This window comes from Bos taurus, chromosome 23, assembly GCF_002263795.3.
Source record: "Bos taurus isolate L1 Dominette 01449 registration number 42190680 breed Hereford chromosome 23, ARS-UCD2.0, whole genome shotgun sequence".
Lineage (NCBI taxonomy): Eukaryota > Metazoa > Chordata > Mammalia > Artiodactyla > Bovidae > Bos > Bos taurus.
The window spans coordinates 30529980-30550569 of NC_037350.1; the positions used below are offsets into that span (position 1 = coordinate 30529980).

General features: G+C 38.9%; 1 protein-coding gene across 4 annotated transcripts; it reads right to left on the reverse strand.

Moving 5' to 3' along the window:
- Positions 1-72: 72 nt before the first annotated feature.
- ZKSCAN8 (zinc finger with KRAB and SCAN domains 8) lies at positions 73-20519 on the reverse strand. 4 transcript variants are annotated; one of them, XM_024983532.2, is made up of 7 exons: positions 20327-20519; positions 13393-13496; positions 12797-13308; positions 12007-12148; positions 8223-8314; positions 7771-7894; positions 73-6050 (listed from the first exon to the last, which is right to left on the reverse strand). In XM_024983532.2, exons 3-7 carry the CDS (start codon positions 13211-13213, stop codon positions 5089-5091), a joined length of 1737 nt encoding a protein of 578 aa, XP_024839300.1. In that variant the 5' UTR covers positions 13214-13308; positions 13393-13496; positions 20327-20519; the 3' UTR covers positions 73-5088.
- Positions 20520-20590: the final 71 nt, after the last annotated feature.

Consider the following 20590-nt stretch of genomic DNA (forward strand, 5'->3'; position numbering starts at 1 on the left):
AATGAAGAGACATATGTCCTTGAAAGCAGTGTAAATATTTCTGTAGATAGAACACCATAAATAATGCACACAATAATTTGACAAGCATTTATTAAACGCCTACTATGTGCTCAGCACTGTACTAGGCACTAAGGGGTGCAGAGATACAAATGTAAAAGTTATTATTCCTGCCCTCAAGGAGCTTACAATTTAATTTTGGAAATAAATACAAACATGAAACTACAATACAGAGTGCTAGAAAATAATTACAAAACAACATATTAGTAAGTGCATGGACCACACTACAAACTTAAAGGATCAGTGCTGAGGCAGCACAGAGTAAGGGAGGTCTCAGTGAGGTGAAATCACCAGGGAGAGCTCACTCAGAAGATATAATGGAAGCTAGGCTTTGAAGGGAGTAATGAACATGAGCTGGGGCCAAAGAGAAATCTAAGCAAAAGGAACAGCATGAAAAAGGCACAGAGGCAAGAGCTTTATAAGAGACATCAGTGGAAGGTCACAGAAGTGTGAGTATGATGAATCAAGGTGAATATGCTAGAGAGAAATGAGGCTCAGGTGGATTAAACATGAGGACAAGGTAATAGAGGACAAGGTTCTATCACTGCTCTGATAGGAATTACCTGATGTGAAAATTATCTTGATTATCTTGTGAAATGAGACATCAGAAAAATGGAGTTTGAGGAGGACAATCTTGGAAGCAAACAAGGTGGGGATCTTGGGAGCAAGGAAACTGAAAATTAAGAATTACAATACCCTGGGCCTCAGATGATATGGATCTGCAGAGAAGGATACGAAGAAATGGCAGAAACATGGGAAGGAAAAAAAAAAAAAAATTCAGCCTCAAGGAGAAAACTAAGAATTGGAATAACTTAACAAGATATTGGACATGAACAGTGAAAACCAGAAAAAGACTAAAAGACCACTCCAACTCTGGGATAAGAAATAGGAAGGGTGGTAAGTCTGTTAAGGATAAAGATGTTAACCAAAGATGCCTATTTAAAAGGAAAATGGGGATACAGTAATGAGTTCTGTCTCCAAATACCAAGTTATATAAGTACCCGTGGAAAAGTTCACAAGTTAAGAGACAACCCATAGGGTAGAAAATATTAAGTTACTGAAATATAGAAGTATAAATAATCCAAATGGATAAAGAGGAGTATAGAAAAAGTAGTGAATAAAATTAAGACAAGGATATTTTTTTCAGTGGACAGGAGGAAAAAAAGATGCATAGAGAAAAGCTAAAAGTGAAGAAAAGCGACCAATTCTCAAAGGAGAATTCCCAAGATGCAGGGTCAATTAAAAAATTATGAAATATAAGAAGGACAAGAACTGCGGCATTTCTGGCAATCCAATGGTTAAGACTCTGTATCCACTCTGCATCCCAGGGGGCACAGGTTCAACCACTGGTTAGGGAACTAAGGTCCCACGTTACCTGGGTTGACCAAAAAAAAAAAAAAAGGATAAGAGCTAAGAAAAGGCATTAATATTTATCCACTGGTGATTCTGAGGACATTTCAGTGGAGTGAGTACAAAAGCCAAAAACGAGTTTTAAGAATGCATTAATAAGGAAATGGGGTTTAACAACAGACGACATGTTTGAAAAACCATGAATGATAGAATAAGAAGAAAATGGTAGTTGGAAATGAGCACTAAAATTGAAGCTTTTACACATCTTATGCTGTAGGTGAACTTACTGTTGTCATCCTAAATGTCCATTTGCTTGGGCTAAGACAAGGATATTTCATTTTCCCCCATAATGCCACTTTCCCTGGGGCAGTTTAAGGAGAAGTATATTTTGAGTTATAAGTTACTGCTTTTCCTCCCAAGTTTTAAACATGTTTTACTTGTAGAATTTAGCTTTCTAATACTACAAAGCACCAAAATTATCAACATTTAAAGATGATATACTAAACCAAAATGACATTTTCAACCAATTTTCCAGTAATTGTAATGGATTTGCACTATACTGCATATTTCCTTCCCCAGTAACTTTTCAGCTAAGCCTCAGTTTCCTCATCTATAAAATGGAGGATATCATAAGATATCAAAATATCTATCATAAGCACGAGAAATACATAACTTAGGGTTTGGCACACAGTAAGTGCTCAATAAATAAAAGCAATAGCTAGACCCTCAGAACCAAGAATAAAACTAACTGTTCTATATGGTAATCAACCACGACCACCTTACTCAATGCAAAAAGTCTTTGAAACCTAAGATGTCTCTCCTAGGACCATGTTGGATGGCAACTGTTACAGAAGAACCACTTTATTATGCCAGGTCTTAAAAAGTTGAGGATGGGAGAAGAAAGTACTGGTGAACAGTTAATTTCAGATTACAAGTATAAAAATAGAATCTGCAGGATAAAGGAATTTAGTGCTGTCACTCATAGTTAGGAGCTCAAAGTAAGGTCATACAGACGGATCAATGCTAAGAGTGAAAACTGTAGACCAAGAAAGGACTTCTACTTATGCCCACAAAGAAACAACAGCCCTTTTCTGCTGTCTTAAACTATTTGGCTACATCTATAGGTGTGCTGAATCAGCCTTGACATATATTGTTCTGTCAAGTCATAGTCTTTTCTCACATGCATTCCAGTATAATACTCATCTTTCTGGTCATATTTTCTTTTCTCTAAATTTCTGCCAGATGCTCAGTAATTCTAAGAGTTAAGTAATCTGGCTTTACTTTACTTTGAGTAATTACATTACTTTGAGTAATGTAAAGTGATGTTAGCTGGTACATCTACAGTCATTTCAATACCACGGTGCTCTGCTAACAGCTTTCACTGGAAGACTACTGTTCCTCTGAACTATTTGCGAGGACTGTGTGCATACATGCACATGCATACACACACTCTCCCTCTGACAACGTACCCATCTTGTATAATATTTATACACAGGTAACATTGGCCTCAGGCAGAATTAGTATTTTACGGAAAGTAAGGCACAACTGAAGCAGAGAGCAAAGATCTAGAGACAACTAGATTTGTTTCTGGTTTCTTGTAATTTCAAGTACAAAGGAGTTAGGAATAGTAATCTATAGGCTAAAAAGAGGGAGAAGCAGAGGGAAAAGAGAAGAGAAGAAAATAAAAGATAAGAAAAGCATTGTTTTGAAAAAGTTAACCAAAGAAACCAGGATGACAAATGACAAGTGGATATCAATGGTTCAATGAAATAGGTGTAGATAACTCTGATGTGATTAGTAATCAATATGTGCCATAGTGGGGTACAGAAGGGATGTTACAGAGAAGGAATTTATGATCCAAAAGGCAGACCTCTATGATGTATTATTTTATGACTGACTTTTACAAACATCAATCATAAAACATTATTAGTAAGTGCAGTCCTTGTTCAGGATAGTCACAGTGTGAAAATGTATAATTTCTCTTGGAACTTTCATTACAAGTATGAAATTACTTTCATTTCATTTCATATTCTTCTGAATAAGATTAATGGAATAAATTCCCATTCTGAAAGATGATTTTGGAAATAGCTAAAAGTTACTCAATTCCAAATACGGTGAATAAGTGCATAACCAGATGGTCAGAGATGAGATGAAATTCGAAGAGTAACAGAGTGTTTTTCTTGAATGGTGTATTAAATGGGAATCTTGAGTGTGTTCCAAATATCTAGAGGAATGGTAGTACTGGGAATAACAGTACTACTAGAATAGCTAGAACTGCCCAATTTAAAAAGACAACCCAAATTTGGATTCTTCTGTAAGTTATTGGTGGTAATTTTAAACCAGCCTCATTACTTTATACAGTATCCCTTGGTATACTGAAAGCTTCAAATATGAAATATAGTGCCTGGTGATGATGAGTTTAATATTGTGTCTTTGCTGGATTATAGAGGGAATGTACCAGAATTCAGAAGAAAGAGGAATTGTTAGGTGAGATACTCAACCAATGAACACTGAAGATATGTAAAGCTAACGGCAAGAAACAGATAAAGAGTGAGTGAGGTGCTGAGGCCATCTAAGGAGGTGGGTTCAAGGTCAAGCAAGAGTGGCAGACCATCCAGTCAGGGGGTCTGTACAGACTGACAGGAACCTGAGAGAACAGTACTGTGATGGACCAAAAGAGATGAGTGTACATTCTTTGCAGGATTTTTAAGACTTCTTCAAGCACCTGTCTTTTTCCCCCATGTGATGTCTTATTGAGGATAGTATAAATACCTATTTGTACCACAGTGTACAGTGGGAAGGTGGAAAGGAGAGTCAAATTACCAAAAGGTATAGCCATCCAAGCTCAAGAGCAGCTGAGCTGCTGCTGCTGAGTCTCCACTCACCTCTTTCTCTGCATCATTCCCACAACCATCACTAATGCGTCCACTTCCTTTGCTGACACAGGTACTGGGGCTGGGGGTGGTGAAGGATACGTATGGATGCTCAGGGACTCAGGGGAGTCAGTGAAGGTGATATATGAAGGAAAATGCTGGAGTGCTGTTAAAAATATAGCATTCTGAGTTTGCATGGGAATATGGATTTCCACTATCAGGAGCATTAGAATAAAATAAAATGTACACTTAAGCATAAATACATTAAGTGTTTATAAAAATTTCCCTAGAACTAGGAGCTCAGAAAGTTAAATATAAGTGTAAGTCTCATACAGAGGCTGCTTCAAACTCTAAAACAGCTTCTTAGATCAGATTAGGAGCACAAAATGCACCTTTAGGGGAATAAATGGGAGACAGGGATCACAGGAGATCGGAAGAAGCAGAGGAACTAGGAGTAGCTACTCTCAAACCTACAGCTACTCACCAAAAGACAAAGTTAAGTGCCTCAAGCCACACAAGCAGTTTTCTCTAATGCTATTTTAAGCTTCTAAAGGATCAGACCATCAGGAGCTCCATTCTATCAGACACCTCCTAAGATAGTCAAGCTAATTAATTTGTATCAAGGCACTGGACCCAAACTACTGAAGAGCTATTCTAACTTTGCCACCCCTATCAATCGGACCCTAGATAAGGTTGTAATATGTTGAACTTTCTGCCATTTTTTTTTTTTTTACAGTGAAAGACCTCTCACCAGCACACGGTTCCTCTAATGTTGAATTAACGCCCAATCTATGACTCAAGTTTTTCCCTAAACTCCTGTGGATTCAGATTTTTCTCCACTGTGGATTCTTTGATGTCGAATAAGACTTGACCTCTGAATAAAGGCTTTCCCACACTCATTACATTGATAGGGTTTCTCCCCTGTGTGAATTCTCAGATGCTGAATGAGGCCAGTGTTCCCATTGAAAGCTTTCCCACATTCTTTACATTTATAGGGTCTTTCTCCAGTGTGGATTCTCTGATGTTCAATAAGGCCTGACTTTTGACTGAAGGCCCTCCCACACTCATTGCATTTGTAGGGTTTCTCCCCAGTGTGGCTTCTCTGATGGCCAATAAGATGTGAGCTCCTCCTGAAAGTTTTCCCACACTCATCACACTCATAGGGCTTCTCCCCAGTGTGGATTCTCTGATGTCCAATGAGGTGTGAGCTATGACTGAAAGCTTTCCCACACTCATTACATTCATAGGGTCTCTCCCCACTGTGGATTCTCTGGTGCAGAATAAGGCCTGCACTCTGACTGAAAGCTTTCCCACACTGATTGCACTGATATGGCTTCTCCCCAGTATGGATTCTCTGGTGCAGGATCAGGCCTGTGTTTTGACTGAAGGCTTTACCACACTCCTTACAGTGGTAGCGTTTTACTTTGTTGTGGATATCCTGGTGGGAAAGAAGGGCTGACCTGTAACTGAAGGCTTTACCACATACATTACACTGATAGGGTTTCTCCCCAGTGTGGATTCTCCAGTGACGAACAAGGCCTGAACTCTGAGCAAAGCTCTTCCCACATTCATCACATTTATGTCGTCTCTCTTGGGTGGGATTTCCCCGCTGCCTCTCTAATGAGCCCAGAAGGTCTCGGGCTTCTCCAGGCTCAAGACCCCCGATAACATCCCCGTTGCATTTGGCAGCTGTCTCTCCATGTGGCTGGATTCCAGTAGATATTACCTGTTTTGAAGTTAATTCCCTGTTCTCATTCCTGGTCTCACCACCTGGAATAAAAATGTAATAAACATCAAGTGAATGTCACTTCCTAGTCTTTATGCTAGGAAAAAGAAATCAAGTAGAGGAAAGAAAAATACACATGGAGGTTAAGAATAAATGGAAACTTCCATCTGTCTCCAAAATGCCTTCATTAATATGGGGAGAAAGGAGCAGGGACAAACTGAAGTACCACATACGCCAACTACGGAATAACTGCCATCAAGAAACAGGGTTGCTGGAAGGAGAACTAAAGTAGAGAAGGGGGTCCCCTGAGGAGAAGCAGAAACTGGGGAGTGAGAAGGAATATGGAACTACAAAAAGATCTAATGAGTGGAGTAGGAATGAAAAACGCCCCAGTCATTAAAAGGGAGGAGCACAGTGGGTCTAAGTATGACATGGGAGATGTATATGAATGCAGAGAGCACCAAAAGATTTCAGTATCCAACTGGCAAAGAGACCAATACCCAGTCTACGGCCATACTACCCTGAATGCGCCCGATCTCGTCTGATCTTGGAAGCTAAGCAGGGTTGGGCCTGGTTAGTACTTGGACAGGAGACAAATACTCAGTTACAAACTGTAAGATAAGTCCTAGATAAGAGAGTAAAAAAGTTTCCTTTTATTTTTTAAAATTAATTTTTTCTGGTTATTTTTTTATTGAAGTACAGGAAATTCATAATATTGTTTGCTTCGGGTGTATGGTAAAGTGATTAAGTTACACATATATGTGTATATATATACTCTTTTTAAAATTCTTTTTCATTATAGCCTATTATAAGATACTGAATATAGTTTCTGAATATTGTTGTTTATCTATTGTATATATGGTAGTGTGTATCTTAAACCCATATATCCCATATTCTTAATTTATCCCTCCTCCCACCTTCCTCCTTGATAAGCGTAAGTTTGTTTCTGTTTTGTAAATAAGTTCATTTGTACTATTTTTTGGATTTCACTATTTTTAGATTCTCTGACTTACTTCATTTAGTGTGATGATCTCTAAGTCCATCCATGTTGCTGTAAATGGTATTATTTAATTCTTTTTACAGCTGAGTAATATTCCATTATACACACACACCCCCACCTACCCAACCTCCACATCTTTATTCATTCATCTGCTGATGGACATTTAGGTTGCTTCTAAGTCTTAGCTATTGTAAATAATGTTGCACTGAATATGGCGGTGCATTTCTTTTTAAATTAAAGCATCTGTCTTCTCTGGATATACATCCAGGAGTGGGATTGCTAGATCATATGGTAACTCTATCTTTAGTTTTTTAATGAACCCCATATTATTTTCCATAGTGGCCACAAAATTTTCCTTTCAGAACTCCAGAAGTCTCAATATTTTCTCTTTCTGTTGGATCCTGAGTTTAAACTCAATGGAATGATGCTAAAGCTGAAACTCCAGTACTTTGGCCACCTCATGTGAAGAGTTGACTCATTGGAAAAGATTTTGATGCTGGGAGGGATTGGAGGCAAGAAGGGAAGGGGACAACAGAGAATAAGATGGCTGGATGGCATCACTGACTCAATGGACGTGAGTCTCAGTGAACTCCGGGAGTTGGTGATGGACAGGGAGACCTGGCATGCTGTGATTCATGGGGTCCCAAAGAATCAGACACGACTGAGCGACTGATCTGATCTGATCTGATGTGTTTCAGAAAGCTCAAAGCTACTGTACACATAAACAAAAGATCTTTAACAATAACAACCAGAGCTCTCCTTACCCAGGGAGAACATGTTTCTATAATTCTCTGGCCTGTTATCTCTACTCGGATCTTTCTGGGATGAATCAAGAAGCCATTCTTCTCGAATTAGGGACACAGCCATGTCTTCAATCTTCTCTAAAGTCTGAAACAAAACAAGATGCTCATTTGGGGACTGGGACTGTTCCACAGCTTAAACCCAGAGTATCAGAGAGACCCATCAGGGGTGGAGAGGATCATGACATGAGAAAGTACCATGTAAAGGGATCTGCGAAGTTGGCTGGGAAGAGCAGGAAAATGCATCAGATTTACTGGGGGTGGGGGGGTAGAATCAAGGATCAATCTGTCTCTATGCATTAGGATGTGGAGCAATTTCTTAAGTGAGTACTGCTACAGACAGTCTAGACATGGGGTAGATGCCACAAACATTCTGAGTAGAGCTATGAGGTTTCAGTGAGAAGAAGCACACTCACCTGGAACCCTGCTGTAAGCAGTGTAGCTGTCATCTCCTGGTCTCGAGGACTTCCTTTCTGGGAAGGGGTAGGACTCTGTGAAACTGATATGGCTGAGAGGAGAAAGGAGATACGAATGAGACCAGCCTTGTCCTATGGTTATAGGAACCAGCACTAACATATTCCAAAATTTTGTATATTTCAGCAGATATGCATGCCAGAGATTTTGCATATGAAATTCTGTTAGTCTTCGACTACGTGTCCATACCTATGGTTGCCCACAAAACACCTGTACTTTGATGGTCCACTCAGCTTGAAGCTACCTGTCAAAAATAGAATGTTTACTGGTTTCCTAACAGGAATTGCTTTACAATTTCTTCTCTACCATCAAAGCTATAGTCCATTCTTGTGCTTGTACACAGTATTTCTTTAGGTCCTAATCTTTTGTCAAACTGAATATGGGAACAAATCTATCTCTACTAACTCTATCACTTTTTTGAAATGTCTACCATGACTGCCAGTATCTGCTTCCTATAGATATCAGACAGGGTAATAAAAAAATCAAAATGGACTACTGTGTCTTGCACAACAGGTATTAGAATTTTACATAAGAATTGTTTTAGAAACATTAAAAATCTAGTAATTTAAAACAAACTATGAAACCACATAAATAAAAAAATAAGAAACATAGTGCAAGTATGATATGAGACTAGAACATCTTGTTCTATAAAAAAGTAAGAAAAATCACAAAAATTATGGAGAAAAGTCAATAGGACGCAGGAGTGAGATGGAAGAGGCCTCCTATAGCCAACCCTGAGACAATTTAAGCATCAAAATAAAGAGAATAACAGAAAGAAAAAAAATGAATTTATGAGTACATATTGATAAATAAAAAATGAGTAAAATAAAATGGGGGAAGGAGGGAACACTCTCCATTACAGTAAACAAATAAATACAAAAACATTGTACAGGAGGTAGTGACCAAAACCATCCCAAAGAAAAAGAAATGCAAGAAGGCAAAATGGTTGTCTGAGGAGGCTTTACAAATAGCTGAGAAAAGAACAGAAGTGAAAAGCAAGGGAGAAAGGGAACGATATACCCAACAGAATGCAGAGTTCCAGAGAATACCAAGGAGAGGTAAGAAGGCCTTCTTCGATGAACAATGCAAGGAAGTAGAGGAAACAACAGAATGGGAGACTAGAGATTTCTTTAAGAAAACTGGAGATATGAAGGGAACATTTCATGCAAGGATGGGCATGATAAAGGACAGAAACTAATAGCGGCAGAGGAGATTAAGAGAAAGGAAGAATGCACAGAAGAACTATACAAAAAAGATCTTAATGACTCAGATAACCATGGCTGTGTGGTCATTTACCTAGACCTGACAACCTGGAGTGTGAAGTTAGGTGGGCCTTAGGTAGCATTACTACAAACAAAGCTAGTGGAGGTGATGGAATTCTAGCTGAGCTATTTAAAATCCTAAAGGATGATGCTGTTAAAGTGTTACACTCAGTATGTCAGAAAATTTGGAAAACTCAGCAGTTGCCACAGGACTGGAAAAGGTCAGTTTTCATTCCAATCCCCAAGAAGAGCAATGCCAGAGAATGTTCAAATTACTGGACAATTGTGCTTATTTCGTATGCTAGTAAGGTAATGCTTCAAACTAGGCTTCAAAATCCTTCAAACTAGGCTTCAGCAGTATGTGAACCGAGAACTTATAGATATACAAGTTGGACTTAGAAAAGGCAGAGGAACCAGATATCAAATTGCCAACATTCACTGGATCATACAGAAAGCACAGGAATTCCAGAAAAACACCTATTTCTGCTTCCTTGACTATGTGAAAACCTTGGGCTGTGTGTATCCGGCAAGCTGTGGAAAATTCTTAAAGACATGGGAATACCAGACTATCTCACCTGTCTTCTCAGAAACCTGTATATGGGTCAAGAAGCAACAGTTACAATCTTACATGGAACAACTGACTGGTTCAAAATTGGGAAAGGAGTATAACAAGGCTGTATATTGTCATTGTTTATTTAACTTATATGCAGAGCACATCATCTGAAATGCCAGGCTGTATGAATCACAAGTTGGAATCAGGATTGCTGGGAGAAACATCAACAACCTCAGATATGCAGACGACACCACCCTTATGGCAGAAAGTGAAGAGGAACTAAAAAGCCTTTTGATGAAAGTGAAAGTGGAGAGTGAAAAAGTTGGCTTAAAGCTCAACATTCAGAAAATGAAGATCATGGCATCCAGTCCCATCACTTCATGGCAAACGGAAGGGAAAAAAGTAGAAGCAGTGACAGATTTTCTTTTCTTGGGCTCCAAAAATCACTGCAGATGGTGACTGCAGCCATGAAATTAAAAGATGGTTGCTCCTTGGAAGGAAAGCTATGACAAACCTAAACAACATATTAAAAAGCAAAGACCACTTTATTGACAATGGTCTGTATACTCAAAGCTATGGTTTTTCCAGTAGTCATGTATAGATGTGAGAGGTGGACCATAAAGAAGGCTGAGCGCCAAAGAATTGATGATTTCAAATTATGGTGCTGGAGAAGACTCTTCTAAGTCCCCTGGACTGCATGGAGATCAAACCAGTCAATTCTAAAGATCAACCCTGAACATTCACTGGAAGGACTGATGCTGAAGCTGAAACTCTAATACTTTGGCCACCTGATGTGAAAAGCCAACTCACTGGAAAAGACCCTGATGCTGGAAAAGACTGAAGGCAAAAGGAGGAGAAGGGGCAATAGAGGATGAGAGGGTAAGATGGCATCACTGACTCTATGGAGATGAATTTGAGCAAACTCCAGGAGATACTGAAGGACAGGGAAGCCTGGCATGCTGAACTCTATGGGGTCACAAAGAGTTGGACATGACTTAGCGACTGAACAACAATGATAGAAAATAATCACTTTAGCAATCATTGATTCAATGAAGGAGCATCAACAAATACTAAAACTAGTGTTTCAGCAACACAAGTTTGATGAAGACCAGGGTATTTACTGATACACAGACTCAACAGTATATCCCCAGAAATTACTTATTAATTACAAAGGGAAAAACAGTAACAAAAACCTAGCAAGGACAACCTTAAAAAAGTCATCGAAAAAAACACTACCAACAATAGACAAATTCCTGTCATATTCCTGAGAAGGATACAAAATCACTTGTGAGGTGTTCCTGCCAAATAGGCACAATTTGAATCTAAATAAGAGAAAACATCACACAAACTCAAATTGTTGTCATTCTACAAAATAATTGACTTGTACTCTTCACAAATTCAAGATTATGGAAGGCAAAGAAAGGCTGAGGAACTATTCCAAGTAAAAGGTGAGTAAAGAGACAGGATAACTATTTGCAAAGTGTGATCCTGGACTAGACTCTGGAAAAACTTTGGGACAGCTGGCAAAATATGAGTGTTTTATAACTGTGATCAATTCATTGTGGTATCTATGAAAATGCTCTTGTTTAAGAAAAGACATACTGAAGTACAAATAAAATGGCATGGGATACCAACAAAATCTAAAAATGCCTATGCCTATGCAGTAAATACACTGTGGTAACAGAAACATACGAAGCTATAAAATCCCCAAATTCTTTCATTTGTTCTTGAATTTACCACTGGGACTGACAGTCTGTATTTGAAGCTTAGATGAAATTTAAATCAGATCTTATGACCAGTCTGTAAACAGCAGATTCTAGTTCTTGGTTCAAGGAACTAGATAGGTGTCCTGAATGTACTTTCTTTCCTTTTCACTTCCTCCCTCCTCAGCAGTGAAATCTGGCTCCTCACCTCTATCATGTGGCCCTTGGAGAACTGCAGATTTGTGCTGCATTGCCACAGGTTGGAGCTGAGTATCTGGAGGCTCCGGTGCAGATTCTGAATGCATCAACTCCTCCCAGAGTACCCTATGTCCATGTGGACGAGCTGGGACCTAGAAACAAGACAGTTGCATTACAAGGAATCCCTCTGAGAAATGAAGTGAACAATGTAAGAAAAAGCACATCTAAAGGAATACATATGGGGGAAGGAAAAAGCAGAATCTTAATTACTTCAAAGGGGCAGTAAGGAACACAAACATGCTGATTCGCACAGAAAGGCATCATTTATGCTTAGCACTGAAGAAAAAGATTTCTGCTGATGCCCTCCTTGATGCACAAAATGCTGATACTTTGTACTCTCAAGAAAGGAGAAGAATGATAAACAGCAACTTAAAGCAGTACTCTTCAGCGGAAAAAATTTTTGATAAGAAACTAGGAAATCTGAGTTCTGGCCTCAGATCTATCTTTAGTTATTTGGTTGCCCCTGGAAAATAAGTTCTCTATGCATCAGTTTCCCATCTGGCAAACAGAACAATAATACAACTGCAGGGATGTTATGAGGATTAAAAAAAAAATGGATTTATATCCTTTACAAGAATAAAAAGAACTCTATAGATAGAAGCCACGCCACAATATAACTATTTTCATTCTCCTATAACAAAACTCATGCTCAGCATTTATTCTCCCACTTTGTATCAACGTCCCTCCACCCAGCTCCCTGGATTCTCACAGTCACAGCATGCCCACCTCCTTCTACGTACCGGCCGTCCCAATATATCAATTTGCCTTTCCAAATCCTCCAGTAGGGTCACCACTTCCTCTCCATTCTCTAGCTGATGTTCCTTCACCAGAGTCTGGAGCTCCTCAGGCAGGATAGTCAAGAACTGCTCTAGCACCAGCAGCTCCAGGATCTGCTCCTTGGTGTTCAAATCTGGCCTCAGCCACTGATGGCAAAGTGCGCGGAGTTGGATCAGAGCTTCTCGGGGTCCTAGTGTCTCTTGGTAGCATAACTTCCTGAAGCGTAGGCGGAACAGCTCTTGGCCAGGAGGGTTATTTTCATGTAGACTTGATTCCTGGTCCCAACCATGATCTTCCTCTACCTTGACAATTACAAGGTCCTCTTCAGGAACCTGGTCTGGTGGGGATGGGGCTAAAGACTTTCTTGATTCTGCTGCCATTTAGGGCCAGAAAAGCTCAGGAGACTCGTTTCTACTATGTTTCTTTATCTTCTTAAGAGAAGAACCTTCTGAGGGCCTCTTCTTTAAGGGTACTTCTTTGGGGACAGAAAATGACAAATAGTGTAAAGGCAAGCCAAAGGTCACAATAATTTACTGAGATATCTTAACAAGTTCCCTACCATGACATGGATGTCATTTAAGTGATCCTCTCCAGAAATAACTCCTTGCCTTCTTAGCCTTCTGCCATGCCAATTCCATCTGGGAATTCCTTCTGCTTTCTCTCCTGGGGATGTGGAACATGGCTAAACAAAGTCAGGAAACCATGTAGACTGGGTCTAATTGAAATTCCATATTTAATCTCATCTGACACTCAGTGCTACTGATTTGATTCCTTTCAGCATTTGCTATACCAGCTATACTGTTTTGACACACTGCAGCTCTTAACCTGCCCCTCACTCTCAACATGAGACTAATTTCCACATAATATAGCTAAAGGTATTGTCAAGAAAGGTCCTAACACTTTCCTCTTCTCCACTTAACATTCCTTATCCCACATGTACTCCACCCCCAACCCCACTCCCAACCCCCTGGTCTCCACACTAACTTCCACTATGGACTTTATTTCAAGCTTTGTAAAGTCTTCTCTAGGGCATAGGTTCTGTACCTCTAAGGAACCTGAATGCCCTATCAACACTTGCAACCCCCAAACCTAGTCCCACAAACTAATGACACACAATGTTTTAGAAATAAAATTATACAGTATGTAGCCTTTTGAGTCTGGCATATCTTCTAGCATATTGTACTTGATTCATCAACGTTAGTATATGTATCAGTTTACTCCTTATATAGCACAGCATGGCAAGCATTCACCAGTGGACTTCCTATAACCATTTGCTTCAGTCGTGTCTGACTCTTTGCCACCCCAAGGACCATAGCCTGCCAAGCTCCTCTGTCCATGGGATTCTCCAGGCAAGAATACTGGAGTGGATTGCCATGCCCTCTTCTAGAGGATCTTCCCAACCCAGGGATAGAACCTGTGTCTCTTACGTCTCCTGCATTGGCAGGCGGGTTCTTTACCACTAATGCCACCTAACAAGCCCTCTTATTCCTTATACGGATAAATGTTCATCCATTCTCTAGTTTAGACTATCTCAGTTGCTTCCAGTTTTTGATGATTACCAATAAGGCCACTATAAGTATCTGCATATGAATTTTTGTGTGAACATTTCTCCTGGGTAAATATCCAGAAAAAAAAACTGCTGGGTCATAAGGTAAGTATATGGATAACTTTATGAGAGACTGCCCGACTGTTTCCCAAAGTGGCTATAATATTTTGCATTCCACTAGCAATATGTGAGAACTGCAATTGTTCTACATTCTGACCAGCATTTGAAACACACACATACACATATAGATAGACACATACACATAGATTTTGGTATTCTAAAAGACATAGTGGTATTTCATAAGGTTTTAATTTGCATTTCTCTACTGACTAATAATGCTGAGCATCCTTTCCTGTGCTTATTTGCCATTCATATAATTGGTCCTTCAATCCATGGGTTCCAACGTTCCTGGATTCAATCAATCATGGATCAAAGATATTTGGGGAGAAAAAATTCCAGAAAGTTCCAAAAGGTAAAACATAAATTTGCCACACATCACCAACTATTTACAAAGCATTTATATTTTATTAGGGATTGTAAGTAATCTAGAGATGATTTAAAGTATACAGGAGGATATGCATAGGTTATATGCAAAGACTATTATATTTTACATAAAGACTTGAGCATCAACAAATTTTAGTATCCAAGAGGGTCCTGGACCCAATTCCCCATGGATACCAAGAGACAACTGCATCCTCTTTGACTTTTTCCTATATTTAGAATTCGATTTTTAAAAATAATTGACTTTTGAGAATTCTTTACATATTTTGGATATAAGTCCTTTACGAAATATGTGACTTGCAAATATCTCCCCCTTTCCATTCTTTTAACAGTGCCTTTTTAAGAACAGAAATTCATAATTTTTTGAAATTTAATTTGTCAACTTTTAGGGATTGTACTATTGTTGTCATATCTAAGAAGTTTTTGCTTAATCCAAGGACACAAAGATTATAGTTTAAATTTTTACTTTTAGGTTTATAATCGCTTTTAAGTTAGTTTTTGTTCAGAGTTTGAAGTATGGATGGAGGTTCATATAGGTATCAAATTGTTGCAACACTATTTGCAGAAAAGATTAAACTTTACGTATTGAAGTATCTTACGTCTTTGTATCTTTGTCAAAAATCAATGGACTGTGTGTGTGGATCTCCTTCTGGAATCTCGATTTTGTTCCACTGATGTATATGTTATTCCTTTCGCCAATACAAACTGTCTTGACAGTTGTGGCTTTTTAAATCTTAAAATAAATTACTAAGAGTCCTGTAACTTTGTTGTTCATTTTCAGAATTATTTTAGTTTTTCTAGTTCTGTTGCCTTTTGGTATAAATTTTATAAATGTCTTCTAAAAAACAAAAAACAAAACTCCTGGAATAGGATTTGTGTTGATTCTATAGTTCAGTTGAGAGACAAGTGACATCTAAACAGTATTGCTTCCCATCTCATAAACATGGTATGTCTGTCTATTTATTTAAGTTTTCTAATTTCTTTCATTAGTACTCAAACTACCTATTCTCAAAGGACTGGATAAAATGCTTTCTTCTTTAAAATCCTTTCTTAATGATTCCAATTGGAAATGATTTCCCTCTTAGTCTACATATCTGTTACACAAGTATCACTTCAATGTTATTTTTGCCATAATTGTGTATTATTAGTTGCAAAGGAGTTTTGACTTTCTAACTTGATTCTATATTTCCTATGAGTAGAGATCTTTATCTTTTATCTTATTGATAGAATGGAAGAAGATTAGAGGGCTATTATTTATAATACTCAACACAGACTGTATTTGTATTTGTTGAGCAGTTAAGTTTTACATATAACGCCCGAGTCTTTACACTTATTCAATGACAGGGGCCTGTTTATTTGTGGGATATATATCTATGGCTTTCACCTTTGGTATCTGGCATCACTCTTGCCTGCAGTAGCAGTGGTAAGTGATCTTTCTGCCCTGTTATGCTTTTCTTCATGTTCCATAAAGCTGCTTATTGTGGGTTGAATTGTGTCCCTCCAAAAAAAAAATGTTGAGGTACTAACCCTTGGTACTTGTGAATTTGACCTTATTTGGAAATAGACTCTTTGCCGTTTTAATCAAATTAAGATGAGGTTATATTGGAGTGAAAGTGAAAGTGAAGTCGCTCAGTCATATCCGACTCTTTGCGACCCCATGGACTGTAGCCTACCAGGCTCTTCTGTCCATGGGATTTTCCAGGCAAGAGTACTGGAGTGGGTTGCCATTTCCCTCTCCAGGGGATTTTCCCAACCCAGGGATCAAACCCGGGTCTCTGGCATTGTAGGCAGACGCTTTTATATATTGGAATAGGGTGGCCCTTTAAGCCAATATGACTAGTATATTTATAATAAGAGAAAAGACATGGAGATTGACACATACAAAGAGAAGGCCATGTGAAGACAGAAGACAGTCATGTAACTAGGGCGGTAGAGATGGAGTTATGCAGTTTCAAGTCAAGGAACGCCAAGGATTGTCAGTAACGATCAGAAGTTAGGAGAGTATGACCCTGCTATCACACTGACCTTAGACTTTGGCCATCGTAACTATGGGGAATAAATTTCTGTGGAAGCCATCCAGTTTGTGGTACTATGTTATGGCAGCCCTATCAAACTAAATACACTGCTAGAGAGACTGTCTTAACACATACGTAATACAACTCACCTCCTTAAAATCTTTCAATAAGGAACTTAACTCTTCACCATGGAATGTAAGGCCCTTTATGATATGTAAAACTGTCTTGCTTTATCTGCTATAAACTTTCCTTTACAGGGCTTCCCAGGTGGCTCAGAGGGTAAAAGCATCTGCCTACAATGTGGGAGACCCGGGTTCGATCCCTGGGTTGGGAAGATCCCTTGGAGAAGGAAATGGCAACCCATTCCAGTACTCTTGCCTGGAAAATCCCATGGACAGAGGAGACTGGTAGGCTACAGTCCATGGGGTTGCAAAGAGTCGGATATGACTGAGCTACTTCACTTGCACTTTTTTTTCTTTCTCCTTCATACAGCCTTTTCCAAATGTGGCCTTCTCCTATCCCCATTCTGCTGTAGAGCTCTTTAGCTCAGTGGTTCTCAATTCCTCCCATATCCCAGATATTTAGCAATGTCTGGAAACATTTGGGAAGGGATGCTACTAGTAGCTAGTAGGTAGAGGCCAGAGATGTGATTAAACATCCTACAATGTATAACATAATTCTCCATAAAAAGAATGATCTGGTTAAAAGTGTCAGTGTTATGGCTGATAAACCCTAGTGTTGCAGAAATCACTGAACTCTAACTTGAAAGTCTCAGCTTATCTATTACCTTTTAAATCAGGTCTTCCCTGTTGCCCCCACTCCTCAGCTGCCAACATCCCCCACCCTGGAAGATTAAGGTGCTCATTTTTGCCAAGTTATTTTTTGCAAGGTGTCCGCACAGGATTTATCACATTGTATAGAATATGTACTGCAAATGTCTGCCCATGGTCATGGTCTTTGTGACAGTGATCTTTTTCTTTGTATCTCTTTGTAACTTATATTACATATTTGTAGGCCAGAAAGATCACAATGGCAACACTGTGGACAAGGGCCTGGAGAAAATATAACTGAAGGCAGCACTGTAGAGAATAGAGAATAGCATAACTAAAGGAGGCATATCCAAAAGCAATTGGCAAGAAATGCTAATATCAAGATAAATTCACAGACCTGTAGTCCATCTAGGGAAAGAAGAGGTCAGCACTTAGAAATCAGATTACATATTGTTACTGACATGAGTCTTCAAGTCAGTGTCTCTATCTTTCAGGCATCTGAGGCCAAGAGAGTAAGGTAGGGTTGGCCCAAAGTCTCTCAAACTAATGAAACACAGCGCTTCTTTCCATAAAAAAGCCCATACGCACAAAAGTTTACATTTTCAGTGTTCGTACATCAAACATCCTCCAAAGAACTCCAAGAAGGTTAAGAACCCCTATTTAGAGAATGTGGACAGAAAAGGAAGAGAATTTGAAAAATTATCTTTAAAATCAAGACAGACTGGTAACAACAGTTTGGTGAGGAAAGTACAGATGAAGAAACCAGGGAGCAAGAGATAAAATTAAATATGGTGATTAACAACAAAGGGTTTAATTCATAGATAATAACTTTACAGAGAAGTGGGGGAATTTTCTGGTATAGAGATTTGAGGGAAGAATGAAATCTGTCTTAGCAAAAGGCTGAGATTTTGTGGAGGGTTTGAGACAAGGGGTAAAGAGAGACACTTTTGTTTTGAACACACAGGACCAACATCCATGGTTTTTAAAATAATTCACTTAAAAAGTCAATAAAAATTTAATAAATCCATTACTATGGGACATGAATTCTAAGCTCTAATTGTTTTGAATGCATAGTCATAGTTTTAGGAAATTTAGACAAATTTCCTAAAGTCAAGGTTCATCTTTAACTACTGAACTACTGGCCACCTTCCACCTTATAATCAATACTCATTAATATTAGCTATAAAAAGTTTCAATGTTAAGTGTGCATCATTCAAGAACTTTACATTGTTGATATTAAAATAGTAGTATAGTACTAAACGATATTTTAAAAAGTCTCAACAGTGAAACTTATGGGAGTCATCTGTTAGGTTTGTTCATATTTCAAATCATATCAACCAACAAATCTTGTCCATTATCCGTTTGATTATTCTTTTTAGTAGCTCATTTTCCTGTTTTGGTCTCGTCCCTCTTTAATCAGACAGTTTTTGAAAGTTACAGCCTATAACCAAGTACAAAGATATGTACTACAAAATTAGTCCACTATAAATATAACACCTTCCTCTCAGTTTTGTGTATATGCCCCTGTACTTAAATTAAGTTGGTAAGCACCGTGTGGATAAAGACTGCTTCTTACATCCTCTTTTAAGAATACTTCATCAACTTTATTGATTTAGGAAATTAAAAAAATCTTTAAAGCTTCTTCTCATTTTTAATGCAATAATATTGTGAACTACTGAAGACATGTTTTAACACCATTACCTTTTTAATAGATGAAGAAAGAATGCTTTCTTCCTTTAGACTAATTTGTCTAATTTGGGATGTTTGGGAGCTGAAATAAAACCAAGCAAAGGTATTTTCCAGGCTTTAAAAATCAAGGTGAAGCAAACACTGTGTTTTATAGGTATCTCAAACTGTGTAAGTTGAATATTTTAACATCCACATTTTACACTTAACTACAGCAGAAATTCAAAATATGTATGCATTTGCTAAAACTATGATTACTGCATAAGTATACTTAACTTGAACTAATCAAACAACAGAAATATGTATTTTTTAGAGGTGGTAGTGACAAAAGTTATTCATGAGTCACCTGAATTTCAGAAATGGGGCCCCTCCTAAAGAGTTTTCAGGCATCTGCTTCAACTAGCTTTAATAAACAAAGTATTCTGAATAAGGTTGAATTTTATATTACCGCAAAGTTGTCAAAAACTGTTTCGTTGTACATTATCCAGTCAACACACTGTCATTTTCTGAATACACTACAGAAAGCAAAACAAACTAAGCAGGAAAAACAGGTTTCCAAGGACAACTGGGGTTTCCAAAAACAATATATATATATATATATATTTTAATGACAATTGTGACGGAAATGCAAAACTGTTAAATAAAAACAATTCAAATAGTGGACAGTGGTCAATAAAAGATAACAAAGGGACAGTTTTCTACTTTAAGACAAATAAGACTGACTGCAAATAACACCACAAACGATTAGCGATGAAGAAAGCGTATCTTCACTGAAGGTTCCTTAGGAAAAAGTTTGGGCACGCGGACTCGGCCTGCGCTGGCAAGCAAAGCGACCCTTAACCGACCGAATCACCCCGGGGCGCAGACCTCGGCTCAGGGCCCCTCTCCAGACCCCTCAGGCTTGTCCTCAGCTGCGGCCTGGTCTGGCCACAAAGCGTTCCTGTTTCCTCCGGCCCAAGGCCGGACTGTACTCACCGTGAGTTCCAGGGGCGGCCCGCGGTGGGGAAGGATGCTACAAACGGTGGACAGACCCACAGGAACGGCTGCAAGAAGAGAGGTGCGAAAGCAGCAGCCGGCCCAGGACCCTCCAGCCCCTAACTTCCAGACGTGAAGAGGCACACCGCCGGCCAACATGCATGTTGCCCCAAGCCACTTCCGGGAGCTCTCTAGGAATCCTGGAGGTCTGAAAGCTCTATGGTCGGACCAATGAGCCAACTGGGCCACCACGCCCCTCACAAC

Excerpts from the sequence above, each read along its gene's own strand:
- ZKSCAN8 (XM_010818426.3), bottom strand. The coding sequence starts at position 13,213 with ATGGCAGCAGAATCAAGAAAGTCTTTAGCCCCATCCCCACCAGACCAG. Across the intron at positions 7,895-8,222 it reads TGCTTACAGCAGGGTTCCAG|ACTTTAGAGAAGATTGAAGA; the intron begins GTGAGTGTGCTT and ends GTTTTGTTTCAG. Across the intron at positions 6,051-7,770 it reads TAGAAACATGTTCTCCCTGG|GTGGTGAGACCAGGAATGAG; the intron begins GTAAGGAGAGCT and ends TTTTTATTCCAG.